This window comes from Miscanthus floridulus, chromosome 10, assembly GCF_019320115.1.
Source record: "Miscanthus floridulus cultivar M001 chromosome 10, ASM1932011v1, whole genome shotgun sequence".
Classification (NCBI taxonomy): Eukaryota; Viridiplantae; Streptophyta; class Magnoliopsida; order Poales; family Poaceae; genus Miscanthus; species Miscanthus floridulus.
In genome coordinates, this window is record NC_089589.1 from 114101468 (window position 1) to 114121282 (window position 19815).

At 45.0% G+C, this 19815-nt stretch overlaps 1 protein-coding gene and 1 pseudogene across 4 annotated transcripts; one reads left to right on the top strand and one right to left on the bottom strand.

Moving 5' to 3' along the window:
• The first annotated feature begins 25 nt into the window (after positions 1 to 25).
• Positions 26 to 10678, top strand: LOC136486995 (pentatricopeptide repeat-containing protein At4g19890-like; annotated as a pseudogene).
• Positions 4679 to 10891, bottom strand: LOC136486997 (LRR receptor kinase SERK2-like). Of its 4 annotated transcripts, none has more exons than XM_066484099.1 (12): positions 10685 to 10891; positions 9366 to 9555; positions 8548 to 8680; positions 8198 to 8269; positions 7925 to 8068; positions 7781 to 7852; positions 7142 to 7207; positions 6973 to 7040; positions 6730 to 6867; positions 6224 to 6571; positions 5534 to 5934; positions 4679 to 5260 (listed from the first exon to the last, which is right to left on the bottom strand). In XM_066484099.1, exons 2-12 carry the CDS (start codon positions 9457 to 9459, stop codon positions 4937 to 4939), a joined length of 1860 nt encoding a protein of 619 aa, XP_066340196.1. In that variant the 5' UTR covers positions 9460 to 9555; positions 10685 to 10891; the 3' UTR covers positions 4679 to 4936. The 4 variants fall into 4 exon arrangements, with proteins under 4 accessions (XP_066340196.1, XP_066340195.1, XP_066340197.1 ...); XM_066484098.1 differs by having other exon boundaries at positions 9366 to 9558; XM_066484100.1 differs by lacking the exon at positions 7781 to 7852 and having other exon boundaries at positions 9366 to 9558.
• Between the last annotated feature and the right edge of the window lie 8924 nt (positions 10892 to 19815).

Here is a 19815-nt window from a genome sequence, read left to right on the forward strand (position 1 = left end):
TTCGGACGAATTTAGTGGCTCGCTGGAAACGCCCGAATCTCGCGGAGCCAGGGCGTCGCGGAGCCAGGCTTGGCCAGCCCCGCTGCCGCGTCCGCTCACCTCCTCTTCCGTCGCCCTCTACGCCACGGACGGAGGTATGTGGGGGCAAACTGCGTCCTGGCCCCTTGCTCCAGCTGTATCAATTTAGACGTTTGCACATCGCTGCATGCATACAATTAATTCATGCCTCTCTCATATCATGTTTGCTGTTGCTAATCAGTGAATTACAGCTTACAGGTATATAAATCCGTATATTCTTCATTCTTCTTAGATAGAATTCTAATCGTTCATTACAGTCTATATAGATAGAACTTGAAAAAAAAAGATTTTTTATAGAATTCTAATTGTCTGTTATACTATTGGTAATACTGTAGCAGTGTTTAGCTTTGAATCGGCCCCCTACCCTTCATGCAAGCTCCGCCACTGCTCTGCGCCACCCACGCCGGCCGTCCCGAGAGCGCCACAGCCGCCGCACCAACCACCGCGTGAGACTGCCGGCCACATCTCCTCCCACAGCCGCCGCGTGCTCCCTCTCTCTCCCAGATCCACCTGTTCCTTCTCTCTCCCAGATCCGTCTGCTCCTTCTCTCTCCCTGAGATCTGGTGGCCATGGCCGGATTCGCGCCACCATGGGAGCTCCGCCGCCATGGATGCAACCTGGGAGCTCCACTGCGCCACTCCTCCACACAGGCTCCACCTTCACGCGACACGCACGAGCACGCCGGCCTTCACGAGCAGGGTGGCCTTCATGCGACCATGGATGAGAAGCACGAGCACGCCGGCAAGCACGTGCAGCAGACGAGCAACTCGCCGCGACAAGCTCCAGCGCCAGCAGACGAGCAGCACGAGGAACGTGAGCGCGCCAGCGCGAGCTCCACCTTCTTCTCCAGCTCGCTGCCTCCAAATCGAGCTGTGCGGCAGTGGTGTCCGTCGGCGAGGGGACAGAGGAGTGTCGAGCCGGTGGAGGACGACGAGCTGCAGCCATGGGGATGGCGAGGCTCCACTCTGCTCACAACCACGCGCGCCGCTAGCTGCCGGATACCACGCGAGCGCCGCCGCCCCCTGCGCGAGCTCCCCCAGGTCCCTGCGTGCGCGCTGCCGAGGACGCCGACGAGCGACGACGGCCCAGCGCGAGCTCCACCTTCTGCCATGGCGGATTCGCATGGCGGACTCGAGCTCTTCCCTGTGCCTGCTGCCATGGTCGGGGTAAACTAACACATCGATTCTTAGCTAGGCTTATCCGTTACAAGGAATCAAACATGTGCTACTTGTATTGGCTAAAGCTGCCTGTCTTCGTTTTGCTAGCCAGGCTGGCGCTCTTCCACCGGCTGGCCGCCCGCCCGGACCTCGGCCACCTCATGCGGCTCTACGCCACGGCCGCCACCTTATTCGTCGCGCGGGGGAACCTGCCGATGGCGCACGAGGCGGCGCGCGCGATGGTGGCCGCATTCGCTGAGCGCGGGCGCCTGCGGGAGGCCGCGGACATGCTGCTCGAGCTGCGGAGCCACGGGCTCCCGCTCGCCGTCGAGACGACCAACTGGGTGCTCCGCGTCGGGCTGCGGCGCCACCACCCGGGCTGCTGCTTCGCGCACGCGCGCCAGGCGTTCGACGGAATGGGCGTGCGCCCCGACGCACGCAGCTTCCGGGCGCTCGTCCTCGGGTGCTGCCGGGAAGGGCGGTTCGAGGAGGCCGACGCCCTGCTGGCGGCGATGTGGCGGGAGGGGTTCTCCCTGGACAGCGCCACGTGCACGGTTGTCGTGCACGCGTTCTGTCTGCAGGGACGGTTCAGGGACGTGCCTGGGCTGTTTGGGAGGATGGCGGAGATGGGCACGCCGCCGAACGTGGTGAATTACACTATGTCAAGCAGGCGTTCCATGTGCTGGAGGAGATGGTTGTGAAAGGGTTGAAGCCGAATGTGTACACGCATACGTCGCTCATCGATGGGCTGTGTAAGATTGGGTGGATGGAGCGGGCGTTCCGGCTGTTCTTGAAGCTTGTTAAGAGTAGCTCGTACAAGCCGAACATGCACATGTACACTGTGATGATTGGTGGGTACTGCAAAGAGGGGAAGATTGCTCGAGCTGAGATGCTGTTGGGTAGGATGGTTGAGCAGGGACTCGCCCCGAACACAAACACATACACTACACTGATCGATGGGCACTGCAGAGGGGGCAGCTTCGATCGTGCCTTTGAGCTGATGAACAAGATGAAGCTGGAAGGTTTCCTGCCCAACATTTACACATATAATGCCATTATTGGGGGATTTTGCAAGAAGGGAAAGATTCAAGAGGCTTACAAGGTGCTGCGAATGGCCACTAGTCAGGGGCTGCATCCTGATAAGGTGACATACACTATGCTGATAACTGAACATTGCAAACAGGGCCACATAGCTTATGCTCTGGATTTGTTCAACCAGATGGCAGAGAACAGTTGCCATCCTGATATAGACACATATACCACCATCATTGCTATGTATTGTGAGCAGAGGCAAATGGAACAAAGTCAGCAGCTCTTTGACAAATGTCTTTCCGTAGGATTAGTGCCAACTAAGCAAACTTATACCTCGATGATTGCAGGATACTGTAGAGTTGGCAAATCGACCTCAGCTCTCAAGGTCTTTGATAGGATGGTTCAACATGGATGCCTTCCTGACTCTATAACTTATGGGGCACTAATAAGTGGGTTATGCAAGGAATCAAGACTAGAGGAAGCAAGGGCATTATTTGAGACCGTGCTTGATAAGCATTTGGTGCCATGCGATGTAACTTGTGTCACTTTAGCTTATGAATACTGCAGGAGGGATAAGACAACCATTGCTGTATCATTGTTGGATAGACTGGACAAACGGCAACAGGCTCATACAGCAGATGCACTAATTAGAAAGCTCAGGGGTAATTTGGATGCTGCTAGTCTTTTCCTTAAAAATGTTCTGGACAAGCATTATGCTGTTGACCAGAAGGGCGGGCCTGGTGCAAGCGGTAGAGTCTTACCGCCTGTGACCGGAAGGTCCCGGGTTCGAGTCGCGGTCTCCTCACACTGCACAGGCGAGGGTAAGGCTTGCCACTGACACCCTTCCCCAGACCCCGCACAGAGCGGGAGCTCTCTGCACTGGGTACGCCCTCATGCAACTTATACAAGCATCATCAATTCATGCTATGAAAGCAATAGATATGCTCTAGCTTCTGAAATATCTGAAAAGATCTCAAAGCGGATTTCTGGCTTTAAGAAAAAGGATGTTGCAGTTATTGCTTGATTTGCAAGAGCAATCCGAATTTCTCCCACTCATGCAGCATAGAAATTTGGCAGGAGCGCTCGATATTCCTTTTGAGCACAGCTTCTATGCCTATCGACGGCTGTAAATGGTATGCCTTTCTTATTTGGTGCCATGAACTATAATATAAAGTTTTTTCAGTATTACTTTGTCAATGTTTTGCTCTTGCATACTCGATGATCTTATAAAATATCCATGTCAAGGTTAAGATGACCAGATATTGATTAATGGATTGGATAAGAGCTGCTTTAGGATTTGTATGGGGTCTGCTTTTGCATAAACCATGTGAATAGAAAGAAAGTAAGTTGCTCATATGGGCACACAAATTGTTATTTCGTCAGGACCATAGTAGTATTTCATTTGAGCCTTATTTTAATTTGTTTGATGCAACTCTTGTGAATCCTTATATTTCTACAGGGTAACGAGTCTTTCTTAAATACTCTGAAGATATCAATGTTATATGATCTGCATCATGTATGATGGAGTTAAGGTTAGTTTACCCATGGTACCTTGTTCTGAAAAATATATTTGATATTACACTAATTGAAACTTTGCACACACAGATGCTTCTTATCTGTGTTCTACTCCCTCAGTCCCAGAAAAGATGCAATTCTAGGTCTGGTTAAGTCGAGGGCCTATCTTAACTTTGACAAGTTCATAGAAAATAGTATCAACATTGGTGATTTCAAAAAGGTATATACTATGAAAATATATTCAATGATGAATTTAATGATACTATCTTTGTATTTAAATTTAGTCAAACTTAAGAAGGTTTGACTGGACACTATTCTAGAATTGCATCCTTTCTGGGATGGAGGTAGTACTTTCTGACTTAACTGTTGTTATTTGAACCTCGTTGATGGTGTCAGTCTTTAGTAGTCCTAACTCCTAAGTCGATTCTTCATCCCCAGTTAGACAAATCTCTGTGATTGCTGGTATTTCAGCGAACCGTTGCTGTCTACACAAATACAGTGATTATTGATTGTGGGATTTCTCCATTTGCTAATTCTTAATTGAAGATGTCTTATGTTTTAGCTCTTTTTATGGGTCCTTATTGAATATGTTTGATTCTAAGCTGCACATGTTTATTTTCTGAAACCTCCATATGATCATCATTTGTTTCTTGTATTTTATACTTACATACTAACTTAGTCGAAAGGAAAGTTACTGTATGATGTCAATCTGGACAAGGTTCCATTCCACTGGTCCTGCCAAACTTACTACTGATGGCTCTATTCCATTGTCATAAGATAACTGCAATACAGCACGCTGTGAGTAAAGTTCTCGTTATATGATTGCTGAAGTTGTTGGCTTTTTAAGCTAAATTTTGAATTCAAGGCTTTAAGTTTTACACACACACAACAGAGAATTTGAGAGTTATCGACTAATACAGAATGCAATTAAAATATAGAACAGTCTATAGTCTTAATATACACATGTTCTGAGCTAGGTGTGGTCCTATCGTTGTATTAACGGCATATGGATGGAGTTACTTGTGCAAGCTATTACATAAGGACCTTACAGACTATTCCTAATCGTCAATATTTGTATTGCGTAATCCTGAAATTTCCTTATAGCCTTTCTACTTAAGGAACAAGTGAAAATCATGTCACTTTCTTATGACAGCTCATCTGCCAGTTGACAACTCAAAGGCTTCCTGGATGTTTAGAGACTCTTCACTGAAGTTGAATAGTTTGCCCTGTTGCCTCATCTCATGCTGTTGTCGTCGTTGGAGCTCAGCCAGCTGCCATTCCTCCCACCGCTCTGCTGGGACAATCTCTCCTTCCAGCATCTGCACCACCTCAGACATTGTAGGCCGTTGATCAGGGTCCATGTGAGTGCAGAGGAGTGCTATCTGGGTAACCTTCTCCAGCTCTTCAAGGTTGTAGAAGCCACCTAGATTGCGATCCACTAGGTCAAGTAGTCGCCCTTCTTCCATCCATAGCTTGACCTTCACATTCGTAGTCATTTGAATCAACTCGTGATTTTAAGTATTGTTTCCTTAGAGGGGACAACTATGTGAACCAATGTTTGACCAGAAACTGTAAGATAATTGCATGGTTATACCTAGTTGCTACTGATAGTAGATTTCAGATTACTACGGTTTGCAAAATTTCTGTTTAGGCCTCAACATTCTTCTCAGTTTTTCTTGACCTCTCAGTAACACTATGCAGCTGATATGTACCGATTTACTCGTACCAATAGGATCATGTAGTTATCTTACCTGATCAATGAGCATGATCTCGCCTGCTTCTTCTATGCGGTCAGGATGGAATGCAATTGCACGATCTCCTGTCACAATCTCTAACAGCATGACACCATATCCAAAGATATCTGTCTTCACTGATGGCCTTCCCGTCTTTATGTACTCAGGAGCTATGTGGCCCATAGTCCCACAAAGCGCTGTTGTTACTGTATTCCTCCCTATGTCCATCATCTTCGCCAACCCAAAATCTCCTACCACTGCTTCAAAGTTCCCATCAAGCAGGACATTTGCAGCCTTGACGTCACGGTGGATGATCTTGGGATTGCAGTGCTCATGAAGGTATTCCAAACCACGGGCAGCACCAAGAGCAATTCGCATTCTTGTAGACCAATCTAATGCTGGTTCGTTTAGTTTTATATCTGCAATGCAATCATTATTAAAATATTTGAGAAGACGAAGGATATAGGGAAAATTACTATGTTACCTAAGTTGTTTGAAACTTTTATATAATGCTGGATAAAAGTTAGAGAAAATTCAACTATGTATCCTTTTTTAATGTTGCATAGTTTCAGCATCAAGCATTTACAACGTTCACTCGTAGTCTTTGGCAATATGTTACCTCATTGACACAACTATATGCTTCAATGGATGATTCTGAGCGAAGGACAACTATATAATGAGGAAGTGATGATCATAGCTTAGTTGTACCTCTTAAACGGGAAGCAACACTAAGATTCTCCATGAAAGGGTAGACCAAGAGCCTCTCTGTTGTTGTTGTACAAAATCCTATCAACCTTAATATGTTCTTGTGCACAGCAATGCTTATCAATTCAACTTCTCTGAGGAAAGCCATTTCCCCTTCACGACTGTCCACATTCAGTAGCCGTTTCACTGCAATCTTTATACTGTTTGGACCTGGAAGTACTCCTTTATACACCTTACCAAAACCACCCCTGCCAAGAACATTCTGTTCACTGAAATTGTTGGTTGCAATCTGAAGCTCCCGCCATGAGAACCTCTTTATTTGCCCAAACTCAAGCATATGATCATTCTGACCTGGAATTGTTGAACATGTTTGTCTTTTATCAGATAAAAGAAGTTAGATATTTTCTTTCAGAATGTTTAATTTATTGAGCCATTTCAATCTGTGGAAATATGTTTTCCTCATTGAAAGTTACTACTATGGTAATTATTTAACAAACATAGTGACAGACCTGACACGTCAATGAAGATTTCAGGCTGGTAACGCATTCTTTGCCACCATAGCAAAACTAGAACTACTGTTACAAAAAGAGTGACTGCTCCAGCAATGCTTCCAATAACCACCTTTAGCTTGGAATTTTTTGACCCACCTGAATGTATTAGCAAGCATTCATTCTGAGAAAAAATGCCCTCAGTTTCCCTCCAAATTTAGTCTCAATTTGTCACTATGGTTTACCAGTTTTTCTAGTAATTACCTGTCCTTGTGCTGCCTCCTTCACATGGAAATAAATTTTGGCCACAATTCAAGTGGTTGCCTGTAAAGCTGGGAAGCAAAAATCATCTACTAAGGATACTATAAAGTAGCACACATGAAATGATTAATTTTGTTTCTGTAATCTGCTTTCCTACAGTTATATGACATACTTGTAATGAGCCGCCTGAAGTAGATGTTGTGGGATTTCGCCGCTAATATTATTATGTGCTAGATTACTGCAAAATAAATTGAGTTATTTTACATGATAATTGAACAACTATTCACTTTCTTGAATGAACTAATATAATGGCTGTTATGACCGGCGTCACATATACCAGGCGGAGGCCCATTAGTGGCTGAGCTTGTGCGCCGGCATTAGGGGGCTAACGGCCCATATTATCTATTATTTAGCCTATTTATTAGATATATCCCTTATTTGTGAGAGCTATATATATGGCTTGTAAGACATTTGGATAATTAAGCAGAAACAATCTATTGTTTCCGGCTTCCCCTGGGAGCCGGGAGTTCCTAACCCTAGCCGCCTCTACTGTTCACGCATACTGTAGCCGCCGTTACTGTAGCTACGCGAGGGTTAGGGCTACAGCCGCAGCCGCCCATCCTCCACCACGGCGTCCAGCCGCCGGCAGCGAGGTTCCCAGCCTGCTCCACCTCCCTCTCACCCCTACAGACTCCGTGATCTACGCGGTAGGATCCGTAATCCTATCAATGGCACTAGCAAGTATGACAGCGGTTAAATTTGACAGGTTTTACTTGTACATCTTGTTGCCATGAAGAAAAAAAAAACTTACATGTTATTCAATGATGGAAGATTTGAGAAAGAGCTTGGGATATTCCCGCTTAAATAATTGTGGCTTAGATCCCTGTACAAGTTATCAGTTATCACTCAGGGTTTCTTTATCAGTCATGATAATATGGGGTCATGGCTGACTTACAGATTTTGGAGTTTAGAAAGTTGTCCAAGGGAGTCTGGTATCGATCCATTTAAATTATTTCTTCCAAGTTTTAGAATTGTCAAACTTGATAGGTTTCCAAACTCCAGAGGAATCCCTCCAGTTATCTTGTTGTTATCCAGTATCCTGAAACCATAGTATGTAGCAAGCAGCAAGTTTATCCATCTTGTATGGGGACCTAATTTTATGTATGATTGGACCTATTTTCATGGGCACCAATTGTTGGACACTCAAAAGAATACATGGGCAACTTACAGCTGCTGTAAAGTTGTTAGCTTTGCAATGCTGGGTGATAAGGTTCCTGTGAACCCAGACGAGCTCAAAGTTCTGCAAACTCATAATGAGAAACTAAGCAATTAGTTATATGAACACAAGTAACACTACAAGCTTATAATAGTAAAATTAGGAAAGAATAGAGCATGAAACAATTCCATTCAAATGAAAACTCTTCTCCTTTACAAATGGTTGGGATTAATCACTTTAGACATAGTCAACTGTTAGAATTGGATATTTCCTTATGTTCGATGACCATAATGTGAATTTTCTACCTCTGGCAGTAATAGAGTTCAAAGTCTAGAAAGCTGAGATGAATAGGCTGAACTTACATTGTTGTAACTTTGTTGTTATCTTGACAATTAACATATTCCCAGTAGCAGGGGCTCATTTGATTATCCTTCCAATCACTAAGGACACCACGGTTATCGCCAAGTTGCATCTTCATTTCAACCAGTGCTTCGACTGCAGACAAAAACAGTCTTATTTCTGGGGTCCCAAGGTAGACTCAAGTTCTCAAAAAGTGAAATACTTCTTATTGAATCTATTCAGTGCCTCACATGCAATCTGGAATCTGTAGCACTTAAATACACAGGGCATGGCAGACAATATTTCGCCAATTGGAGATATATATATTTCAACCAAAGAAAATGAGCAGTGCTCAATAGAAGTGCTTTTATGCCCCTCTTTGTGAGAATATTACAAGGGCACTAATTAGTGGGGTCAAGCAGGTGGTCTGACCATTCCATTGGTATGCATTATTATCTATTGCGCAGATTTTTTCTAGAGTTTCTAATTCAAACATTTGACTGGTGACAGACAGGGAGCCAAATGTCTAAGATCCACTTATGTGGTCAGTAGAGATAACCTAGTCCATAGCAAATAATTTGTATGCCTCTGATGAAAGCTTGTCACTCAGAATCAAACAACAACAACAACAACAACAACAACAACAACAACAAAGCCTTTAAGCCCCAAACAAATTGGGGTAGGCTAGAGTTGAAACCCAGCAGAAGCAATCAAGGTTCAGGCACGTGAATAGCTTGTCACTCAGAATCAAAGTTTCAGTTTAAATATATAAATTGCTTATCTAATGCCAGCTAATCAAGAACATCTTATTTGGCGAAAATGTTAAATGCCATAGCCATACCTTGGGAGTCGACAGCGAGAGAACATCTTATTTGGCATCCCAACAGAAGTAACATAAAAGCTAATAGCTTCATGGCTTCTGAATTGATCATCATGTTTTTGTTTCAGGAACAGATGCACTGCTGAATGTACTCTGATTCGGTTTACTTTAGTAAAAAAAGAAGCCCTTGTGAAGTGAAATCATTGCTGGACTGCTGCATCAATGAAACAAAGCGCGTAAGTGGAGGGCAAACAGAGAAGAATGGAAGACAGGAATACTCAGAAGAAATCTGGCATGGTTCACAACTGGATTTTTGGAAGCAAGATGGAATGGTATAACATGCCATGAATCTACATCAGCACAAAGTTTAGTTTGTTAAGGATTATATCTACAGTGGTTAAAGTTTAGTTCTGACTTCTTGTATGGAAAACAAAGTGTATCGTATTTGAGGGTGGAAAAAGATTTGTATGTGTGAAATGAGTCTGTGTGTGGTAACTGAACTTCAGTAGCTCAATAGTATTCTTTAAAAAAAAAAAGAAAAACAATTAGCTCAATAGTATTCACCAGTTCCCAGAGTTACCTCTGATGCATTTCTCAGAAAGAAAAGTTCATCTGGCATAGACATTTACATGTAAGTCCAGAATACGGAGCCAGTGAGATTATCTGTATCTAATGAGGCCTAATGACCCTACATGCCTTGTCAGTTACTACAGCCAGCCCCTATATTCTCATACATGAAAGCCCCCCTTTTTTATTTTGTAATGACTTAGTGGGATGTACAGCAAAGCAGAATCGCTTCCGGTTGTGCCAGCATCAAGATTCGTTGAGCAGTAAGCATGTTTTTGTCTCTCCTTTTTTGGGGCTTACATAGCAACTTCTCAAAAGTCACTTCCTTGCCCCTACTCTGTTTTAAGAACTTGGGATCATGACATGCAGGTGAACTTTCTCACTCATTTCCTGTCCATTTTGCTATGCAGGTGGAAACTTCCAGTGGCCAGAGGTAGTGTTTTCATGTTGGGTTGTGTTTGGGCGGAAACAAAGCTTTACTATCCTTCCATTGGTTTCGCCACAAAAGGCAAGCAAGAAGCAGAGGCGGCTATAAGCCCTGAAGCAGGGGAAACCGCTCTAATGGAGAGGAAGCAATCCAGTCAAGCAAACAGATACTCGAAGAAGAAGACGACGACGACGATCAAGAAGTCAAACAGGCAATACTTGTATGTGAGCATCTCAGCATGCAGCAAGGAAGACCGGCAAGAACTAGCAATCCAGTCAAGCAAAGAGATACTCAAAGAAGAAGACGACGAGCATGCAGGAAGGAAGGAAGACCGGCAAGAACTTACAAGAGAAGGGGGGAGAAGCATCAGGCCTGTGGTGCACCCAGCTTCTTAGAACTTTCTCTGAGCGACTGAACCTCAGGAGTTATAACGAACACTCGGTTGTTCGGAGGCTTGGAAAGAGGATAGTGGAGAGAAGCTTCAGCTCTGGGCTGAGACTGAGAGACACTGAGTGAGGAGACAATTGGATGCGCCCTGTTCGTTTGGTTTAAAAGCCGTACTTTTTTAGTCAATGAACAGTATTTTTCTCTCACAACAAATCAGCCAATAGTACTTTCAGCCATGGCTTATCAGCCAAGCAAACATGGGAATATCGCACGCGAACGGCTCGGATTGGCTACCGTACAGATTCTCCACTCGTAAGCCTAGGGCTGTCAATACCGGCTCATGTACCCGTATCAGCACGGAGATCTTTATCCTACTAAATTATCCCACTAGTAGATCTTCTAATCTCATAATAACATGGTCCTACAGTCATTTGGGCATAAGATTTTTGTTAGGAGTAGTAGAGCAAGTTGAATAGGAGTAGAAAAGAAGAGGGAAGCTGAGCATAGGGAGCTGAATAAACAGGATTGGGGTCTGAGCCTAAAAATTGTTTAAGACGACTCTGCTTGCCCTCCCCATTGACTAACTAATGGACAGGGAAATTCACCCAAACCACCCTGACTTTTCCATATATTTTTCTGCAGCATCCAGGTCCCACGCAATTATTATGAGACTGTACTCTGAAGAATATCGACGTGGATTCGACCATGGCAGAAGTTTTTATTTAACACAAATCAGAATAAGTGGAGCAAGTGAACTGAGCTGCGTAGTAGGTAGTCCGTATGTTTCTTGAACAAAACTAAGGAGACTGTCAGTCTAACTGTGACACTGTACCTACTGATGTTGCCCCTGCTGAGCCATTTATTATTCCCTGGTACTGAAACGACGATACGTGGATGACAAATTACAGGTCGTCAGTCTTCTGCTCTCTGTGTGTTTGTGTTTTACTCAGCCAAAATGTACCTTTCATGATGACATGGGCCCATGACACTAAAGAGTGGATATGGATATGTCTGTTAGTTCCACTCGATTAGTGTGAGTAATGCGTGTTATCGTCCCTTTTTAGATTAATTGCGCCATGTTGTTATCAGTACAGTTATTAGTAAATTAAAGTTTAACTAATTCTAGAGTAAATTTATCCGGCACTAACTGCTGTCTGTATTATTCTACTGCAAATTGGCAAATACCCTATGGTTGCAACGTTCCATGCTGTAAATACAATATGTATGTATAAAAATAGCGCTTTTGACCGTTGACTCAACTACAGAATCCTGTCCAGATCAGCTTTCACTGAAACTTCAACATGTCAAGCATACTGCTGTTTTTCTCAGTTTTCTTTCTGGATGATTGTGACTCTGAGTTATCCAACTGAGTATCAAAGGTGCTCCTTTTAGCACTGCAATATTAATGATGTTGGAAATGTTCAATCGATGATTATCGGCAAGTTACTCCATTCCTGGGCACTTTTGTTCTTAACATTTTTTCCTCAGCATAACCCAGAAAAGTTTGTTCTTCCACTCCAGGGAAAAAGAAATAAAAAAGGAAAAGAATCTGCTTTAATTTGCCATCTCATTTTGTTCCTTTTCACAGCTGGTGGTAAACTTTTGTTTGTCTATTACTAACTTTTCACACAAGTGGAATAGGGATAAAATGTTCCCACCCGTCCATACGTCTGAAGGCTTTGGATGCCTTGTTCTAAAACATCCGATAAAATTTGGTAGACTCTAATCATCACCAATAATAATAGCGATATAATGAATTACAATGTAAGCACTAAATGTATGTGTGGGAGGGGGGGGGGGGGGGGGGGTTAAGTTTTCTTAAAAAATATTAATGAGGAATGGAAAATGTATTGACCAGTTGTAACCAAAAGTCTATTACACCTAGATAAAGATTACACAAGCGTTACAAAATAAACAAATGAGAGAGTGAATGCACAAAGATCGTAACTTTGATTAGTTGTAAGCCTCAAATTTATCCACAAACTTGTAACGTTCATGTGCCTTTTAAAATACATGTAACTGCTAGTTTGTGTAGGAGCACATGTTGATGTACTAGTGCTTCATAATTCATCTACATGATTATTGTTTTTATCAAATGAAAAAGAAGAAACACATGCCTATAATTTAATTTATTTGGTATATAGAAAAAGGCTACCTGCAAGCAAGTGTGGAATAAGAATGCTTTACAATGAAGAAACGTTTGGACATTAAACAAGAAAGATAGAACTATTCGCGAAAAAGGTCAAACAGGTGTCCTGCACCTCAAAGATTCAATCTTAGCCTCTAACTTGAGATTATTGTACAAAAAAGTTGAAACCACCAACAAGTATGTAAACATATTGTTTACACTACAGAAACAGATAGGTAACACAACACTAAAGCATAGAGTTATGTTCTTTGCGTCGATGCCCAAATTGGTGCCTACACCACATAGCGCATGCGTTACTGTAGCACAATATTGTCAAATCATGGACTAATTAGGCTTAAAAGATTCGTCTCGCAAATTAGACGCAATCTGTGCAATTAGTTATTTTTAGTCTATATTTAATACTCTATGTATGTGTCCAAACATCCGATGTGATAGGGCGTAAAGTTTTAAGGAATGAACTAAACAAGGCCGTTCTAAAGCACTTGGATACGCCTAGTTAGGTTGCAGTTTTTCCAAGAACGGCAACCTAATTACAACGTTTTTCCATGCATTCACTTATTTGAAGGGTTCAATAAACAAAATACGGTAGTGGGGCCTGCATAAAGAGTGTCCCCTTTTGAAGTTCTGTTTTTGCCCGTGCATTGGAATGGTATTGAGGTCCTAAGACAGAGAACCTTCTTGCATGTATAAGGAGCATGATTTAGGAAGTATAATTCCACTCCATTCGTTCCAAGATATTTTATATATTGCGATTAAACAAATGTTCCAAAAACTTGGGCCGTTTGAGCATCCACATCTAATCCCGTCGCATCCACACCTAATTTTTCCATGCCACGCGTGGCCAGTTTTCTATTCGCAGCAACAATCTGCTCGTGGCTGCTAACCAATGAGGCAGCCACTTGTATTCATTCCGTCCAAAAATAACGACAATAATATCTCGTTTTTTTTAAAAGTCATTTATTAAAAACGATAATGATATAAGCCACTGTCGTCCATCTGTGACTTCCGTCTGGATGCGGTTCCGCAGGAGCGGGCGTCATCGCTTATCCTTATTCGCCTGGCGCAGCAGCGTGGCCGCTCATTTGTCTGAGCCCCTTCCCCACCATGCGCTCGTCGGCTGCTGCGTCGTGCCCCATCGCCGACCGTGCCGCGGGCCCGTCCCAGAAACCTGTGCCGCTTGCTCCCATTGCCGTCGTGCACGCCACAGACCCCGCCATGGCCGTTGGGCGCATGTGGCGTGGTGCCATAGGTCTTCCCCGGCCGAGCCAAGGGCACCCACTAGCGCGAGCAGTGCTGGCGGTGCTCGTGCGCCGCGGCTTGCCGCCGGCTCCGACCCCGATGGCGTGAATCGACCGGCCCGGCCTTCCCCTCCCCTATGTTGCATATGTATGTTTTCAAATGTTTCAAGCATTTCAGATATATGTTGCAATTGTTCCGTCTTGATGTTGCAAAAGTAGATCGAGGGATGTTGCATATGTTTCAAGGGTTTCAGAGGCATGTTGCAAGCATTTGTTCAAAATGTTTCATCTGTTTCAAGACGTATGTTGCAAGCGTTTTGATCTAGATGTTATATATGTTGCAATAGTATGTTCCAAATATTTCAGTTGTTTCATTCTTATATTGCAGCATCAGTCCATCACAGCATAAACAATGACCAACAAAATCTTTTGCGAAACCGAAAGGTCTACAAAATCTAACGAACAGTGTTTGGGGACGCATATATTCTGTTCCCACTTCAGGCCAGGCCGTGCCTCACATTGGTCCGATCCAAAGCCGTCCTCATCCAGCTCCCCTCTCCTGGATGCAATCATCCATGGCCTATTCGTCACTTCAGAGTTGCACTGTCGTCCTGAGAATGAATACGCTGGATTCCATGTCCTTTGGTTGGTTTCTTCTTCCAAAGCTTTCATGGCACACACGCACAGAAAGCGAGTCCTGATGCTCTTTGGCAGAGAGACAAGATTGAAGGAGCAAGGGAACAGAAGGACGGTATATCAGGGCATGCAAGTATGCATCGAGCAGACAGACAGGCCCATGGCACACGTTCAGCGTGTCAAACCAGTCACCCAGCTAGTCTTGCATCTGTGTGTGTGGGGGGTTGGTGTAAAGGCTGTTGCCTTTTGTGCTTCTTTGAGACGACTGTGAGGGTCGATTGAATACGAATCACTGGTATGTATGTAGTACAGATTGGGCACATAACCATATGATTTATTCAAATTTAATTTGAACTAAATCATAGTTAACGGCAAATCCTCTTTTAAACACTTGAAATGAATTTAGAGGTTCGTGAGGCAACTGTTAGAATCATTGAGTACCTCTGTAAACCATAGTTATATCTGTTGGATCAAATGGATCATAGATTTAGCCATAGATTGACTCTATTCGGGATAAAAGACAGTACTTCCTAATGCATGTAGAACTAGAGACACAGAGATGAAAGGGAGAGGGTGTTGAACCTGACACCGCAGAGGGGGAGGGTTCAGCCGACGCCATCAGGTTCGTTGGTGATGTCTGCGCACGGGCAGCGACGGTCGGTGAAGAGGGCGATGAAGACGTCGTCGTCGATGGAGCAGGCGGCGCGGCTGGTGGCTTCCCGTCACTGGCTGCGCCCCTCTCTGATCGGATTAGGGTTTATATGTCGGTGGGGAGCTCGGCTCAGGTCAACCTCGTGACTTGAGCCGCCGGCCCCCACCTCTATTTATTGCGCAGTGTGACAGGCGCCCTCCAGCTATAGTGGGCTGGGCGCCCCCGATCAGGGCGCTGATCAAAGGTCCAACTGGGCCGTTGGGCCCAGTTTGGGATTGAGATCAATCTAACAATCTCCCCATTGATCTCTTTCCATCTTTTACTTTCATATCATTTACTTTTGTTCATTCCATTACAGATTAGCGCATAGAGCATGTCTCATCATCACGGTCCATTCCCGATAGATTTAACAGCTACAACACATCACTCTGTTCTGAAATAGATACTTATCTTTGGGCCTTCTTTTATCCAGGAATTATAGGCTTTTTCTTAAACCCATGCCGGCTACATGTTCTCTGAACACGTTGGGTGGTAAGCCTTTTGTAAGCGGACCCGCGAGTATATTTTCTGTACTTATATGCTCAAGGCTTATAACATGATCCCAGACTTTATCTTTCAGAACAAAATACTTTATGTCAATGTGTTTGGCAGCACCACTTGACTTATTATTGTGAGCATACTGTACTACCGGATTATTATCGCAGTATAACTTTAGTGGTCTATAGATGTCGTCAACCACCTTCAAACCAAGTATGAACTTCTTTAGCCAGTTCACCTGCCCCGTTGCCTCATAACACGCTACAAACTCGGCATACATTGTGGACGATGTAGTGACGGTTTGTTTTGAGCTTTTTTATGAAATAGCTCCCCTTGCGAGTGTGAATACATATCCAAACGTGGATTTTCTATCATCCCCCGCATAATCAGAATCTGAATACCCCACTATATGGAGTGAATCAGATCTTCTATACGACATCATGAGGCCTTTCGTTCCTTGCAAATAACGCAAGACTTTCTTTACTAATTTTCAGTGTTCTGTTCCAGGATTGCTCTGGAATCTGCCAAGTAACCCGGTAACAAATGCCAAGTTAGGGCGCGTGCATACGTGAGCATATTGCAAGCTTCCGACAGCTGAAGCATATGGAACCGCTTTCATTTGATCGATCTCATATTGGTTCCTGGGGCATTGAAAATCCCCATATCTGTCGCCCTTGACTATAGGAGCAGGTGAGTGTCGATGCGGGACCCACAGGATACCCCGCAAGGGAGAGAGAAGATCTAGTTCAACTAGGATTCTTCTCATGTAATCTTAGTAGAAGAACTATTAAGTAATCCTACTAGGATCTCTACTTTGTAACCGACTAGGACTCCCGCCTCTCCTGGACTATATAAAGGAGGGCAGGGGTCCCTAGATCGGCACCTACAGAGGACGACAATTGTACGACATAACACTTCATAATCAATCCAACGCAAAGGCTAACGCCGACTGGACGTAGGGTCGTTACTCGATCTACGATCGAGGGCCTGAACCAGGATAAATCGACTGTCTCTTGCGTTTACCATCGAGTTCGGCATACGCCGAAGCCCGAACATACTGTAAATGGGCTTGAGCCATGACCCGGCCTTCCCCATGGAGCCCGGCGATGGGAGCGGGATAGCCGACAACAGAGCCGCGGAAGGAGCCGGGGCTGGAGCCGTGGAAGAACTCCGTACTGGAGGAGCGGTAGAGCTCGGTACCAAGGCTACCAAAGAACTCGACACTGGAGCCTCAGAAGAAGTCGGCACGGGAGCCTCAGAAGAACTCACACCCGACCTCCGATTACTTCAAAAAGTTCAAGACTAAAAGTCAAAGACAAAGAAGAGAAATTCAATGCAACAGGAATATGAAAAACAACTCACTGCCGCATGATGAGGGGTACTTCATCATCCTCTTCTTCCTCAGCCAAGGAAACCAGAGCACCTGCTGAAAAGAGGATAAAAAGTACTCGGTTCAAGAGAGAAACAGGAAAATAGAGGAACAAAGAGTATTAAATGTGCTCACCTAGGAGCATGCTAGCAACAACTGGAGTACCTGAGGGAGTACTTGGTTTGCGAGGCTTCTTGGAGACAGGCAGGCCAGATGAAGACCCATCCGTTCGCCCCCTCTTCGGGACACTGCGAGGACCGCGAGGAACTAGACGAGGAATATATTCTTCATATACATCAACAAATCCGGAAGAAACCCCAGGAAGGGCGGTAGAGGTTTGGGACTTACTAATTGCAGAAGTTCCAGCAAGTCTATCCCCAGTCTCCGCCACGGCAGGGAGAACGTCAAGAGGGACTAGGTCGACAAAGTTCCGCCCAAGCTCCTGCGAAAAAGGATAAAACACCGAGACAAAGAAAAGCTAAGCAAGAACGGATGCGGCAAGAGTGCATAAAGTACTCAAACAAAAAGATAGACAACTCACAGCTAGGGGCGGGTTGTTGGCTGAGAACTCGGAGACAGCAGGAGGAATGACGCTCACTCCTTTCAGCATCTTCTGGAGACGCTCGAGTACCTCCTCACCGGTCAGCTCAAGAGCTGGGACCATGCGTGAAGGATCCTCAGCCCCAGAATACTCAAAGCCAAGATGCTCCCGCTCTTTCAAAGGCTGAACCCGGCGACGAAGAAAGCTCGAAACAATACCAAAGCCGGTCAAACCCTGCTATTTCAGCATGCTAATCCTATCAAGGAGTGGCTGGATCACTTGAATCTCAGCAGGCGACTCAAGCTTCTTGTCCCACCGGTCATTCACCACAGGACCAGATCCGGAGTGGACGGTAAGGGAAGGGATCAAATTGGCAGTGTAAAACCACTCGGCACGCCAATCTTTTACAGAATCGACCAGGTCATAGTCAAAAAACTTAATTTTGAGACCCTGGCGAAACTTAATCCCGCAACCGCCAAGAAAGCTTGTTTCTTCACGGCGGGGTTGAGGTTTCAGACGAAAGAAAAAGCGAAAAAGAGACAGAGAAGGAGGGATTCCAAGGAAAGCTTCGCAAAGACGAACGAAAACAGAAAGATGGAGAACGGCATTGGGGGTTAGGTGGTTCAGACTAACCCCGTAATAACCAAGAAATTGATGAAGGAAAGCGGAAGCAGGAAGGCAAAGTCCGGCACGGACAAAGGAAACGAAGAGGACAATCTCACCAGGACCCGGAGCTGGAACCCGATGCTCGCCCAGAACTCTCCATTCAGCGATGACTTTGCTTTGGATCAAGCCATCGCTAACGAGCTCGCGCAGCTGGTCTTCGCTTGTTGTTGGAGCCGGCCAAACCTTCTGAGCAGCCCTCATAGCCACGAACTCCTGGTTTTCGATCAAAGAAAGGGATGACACCTCATCTACGAAGGTCGCCTGAGACTTGCTTGCGGTTTTCTTCTTTCCCATGAACTGGCGGAAGCAAAAAAGACACTAAGGAAGATGAAGCTAGGTTGATGGTGCTCGGGTGACGACGACGATGACGGCGGCGGATTTCTGAAAGCTAGGGTTTAAAGGCAAGAGCTGGGCAGCAAGGGAAAGGAAGATAAAGGGTCTTTAAATAGATTTTTCAGTGATACAAACGGCCCACAAGGCCCGATAAAACACAGTGTGGGAACGCAACGGTCCATTTACCGACGCAGCTAAAACGACGGAGGGCACAAATCCACACAACGGTACAAACCAACGGGCAGATTTCAGACTTATCCGTCCAGCACCACGGCAGGGTTATCAGATCGCTACAAGAACAACTCGTCAAACCAAGAAGAAAGAAAGAAGAAAGAAAGGGCTACCTCACAAGGAACAAAAGAACCCGGTTATTTAAGAAAGAACTCGGTAACCTCATGAACGACAGGGATCACAACAGAAAAGTAAAAGACAACTCAGAAGACAAGATTCGTTACATTACAAGCGACTTCTAAAATAGAAGATTACAAATCTTACAAGACCCAACGAACTCGGCACCACGAAAAGCAAAGTAGCAAAGAGGAACACGGACACGGCTAGGCTCTGGAACGACTACGTGTCCCAAATTGCTACTCGGAAGGACAAACCGCCATCAGCTACACAGTTTTCTTCAAAGGACGGACGCGGTGCACCCAAGGCGGAAATCGGCAGCACGGCAAGACAACATGGAGCAGAGAAGGCCGGCGGGCATCTGTCTACCCAAGACCGATGTAATGCTGGATATGGTGTTGATCTGCACCGGACAGTCTCAAGACAGGCGACGAGGATCAACCCAGAACTGCTAGATGAAGAAACGAAGCCCACATCACAAGACTTCCTCCAACTACCACCACGTACATCCTGGCACAATGCTGTCGCGGGATTAGCCTACCTCTAATCCCTATCACAAGACTTCCTCCAGCTACCACAAGACACACAGGAACTACAAAATATGCCCGGGGGCTGCTCTAC

Bases quoted from the DNA above. Each gene is read 5' to 3' on its own strand.
- LOC136486997 (XM_066484099.1), bottom strand. From the start codon at position 9,459: ATGATGATCAATTCAGAAGCCATGAAGCTATTAGCTTTTATGTTACTT. The intron at 8,681-9,365 runs GTATGGCTATGG...TTTTGTCTGCAG, and splicing joins TCTCGCTGTCGACTCCCAAG to TCGAAGCACTGGTTGAAATG. The intron at 7,208-7,780 runs GTAAGTTTTTTT...TTTATTTTGCAG, and splicing joins CTTCCATCATTGAATAACAT to TAATCTAGCACATAATAATA.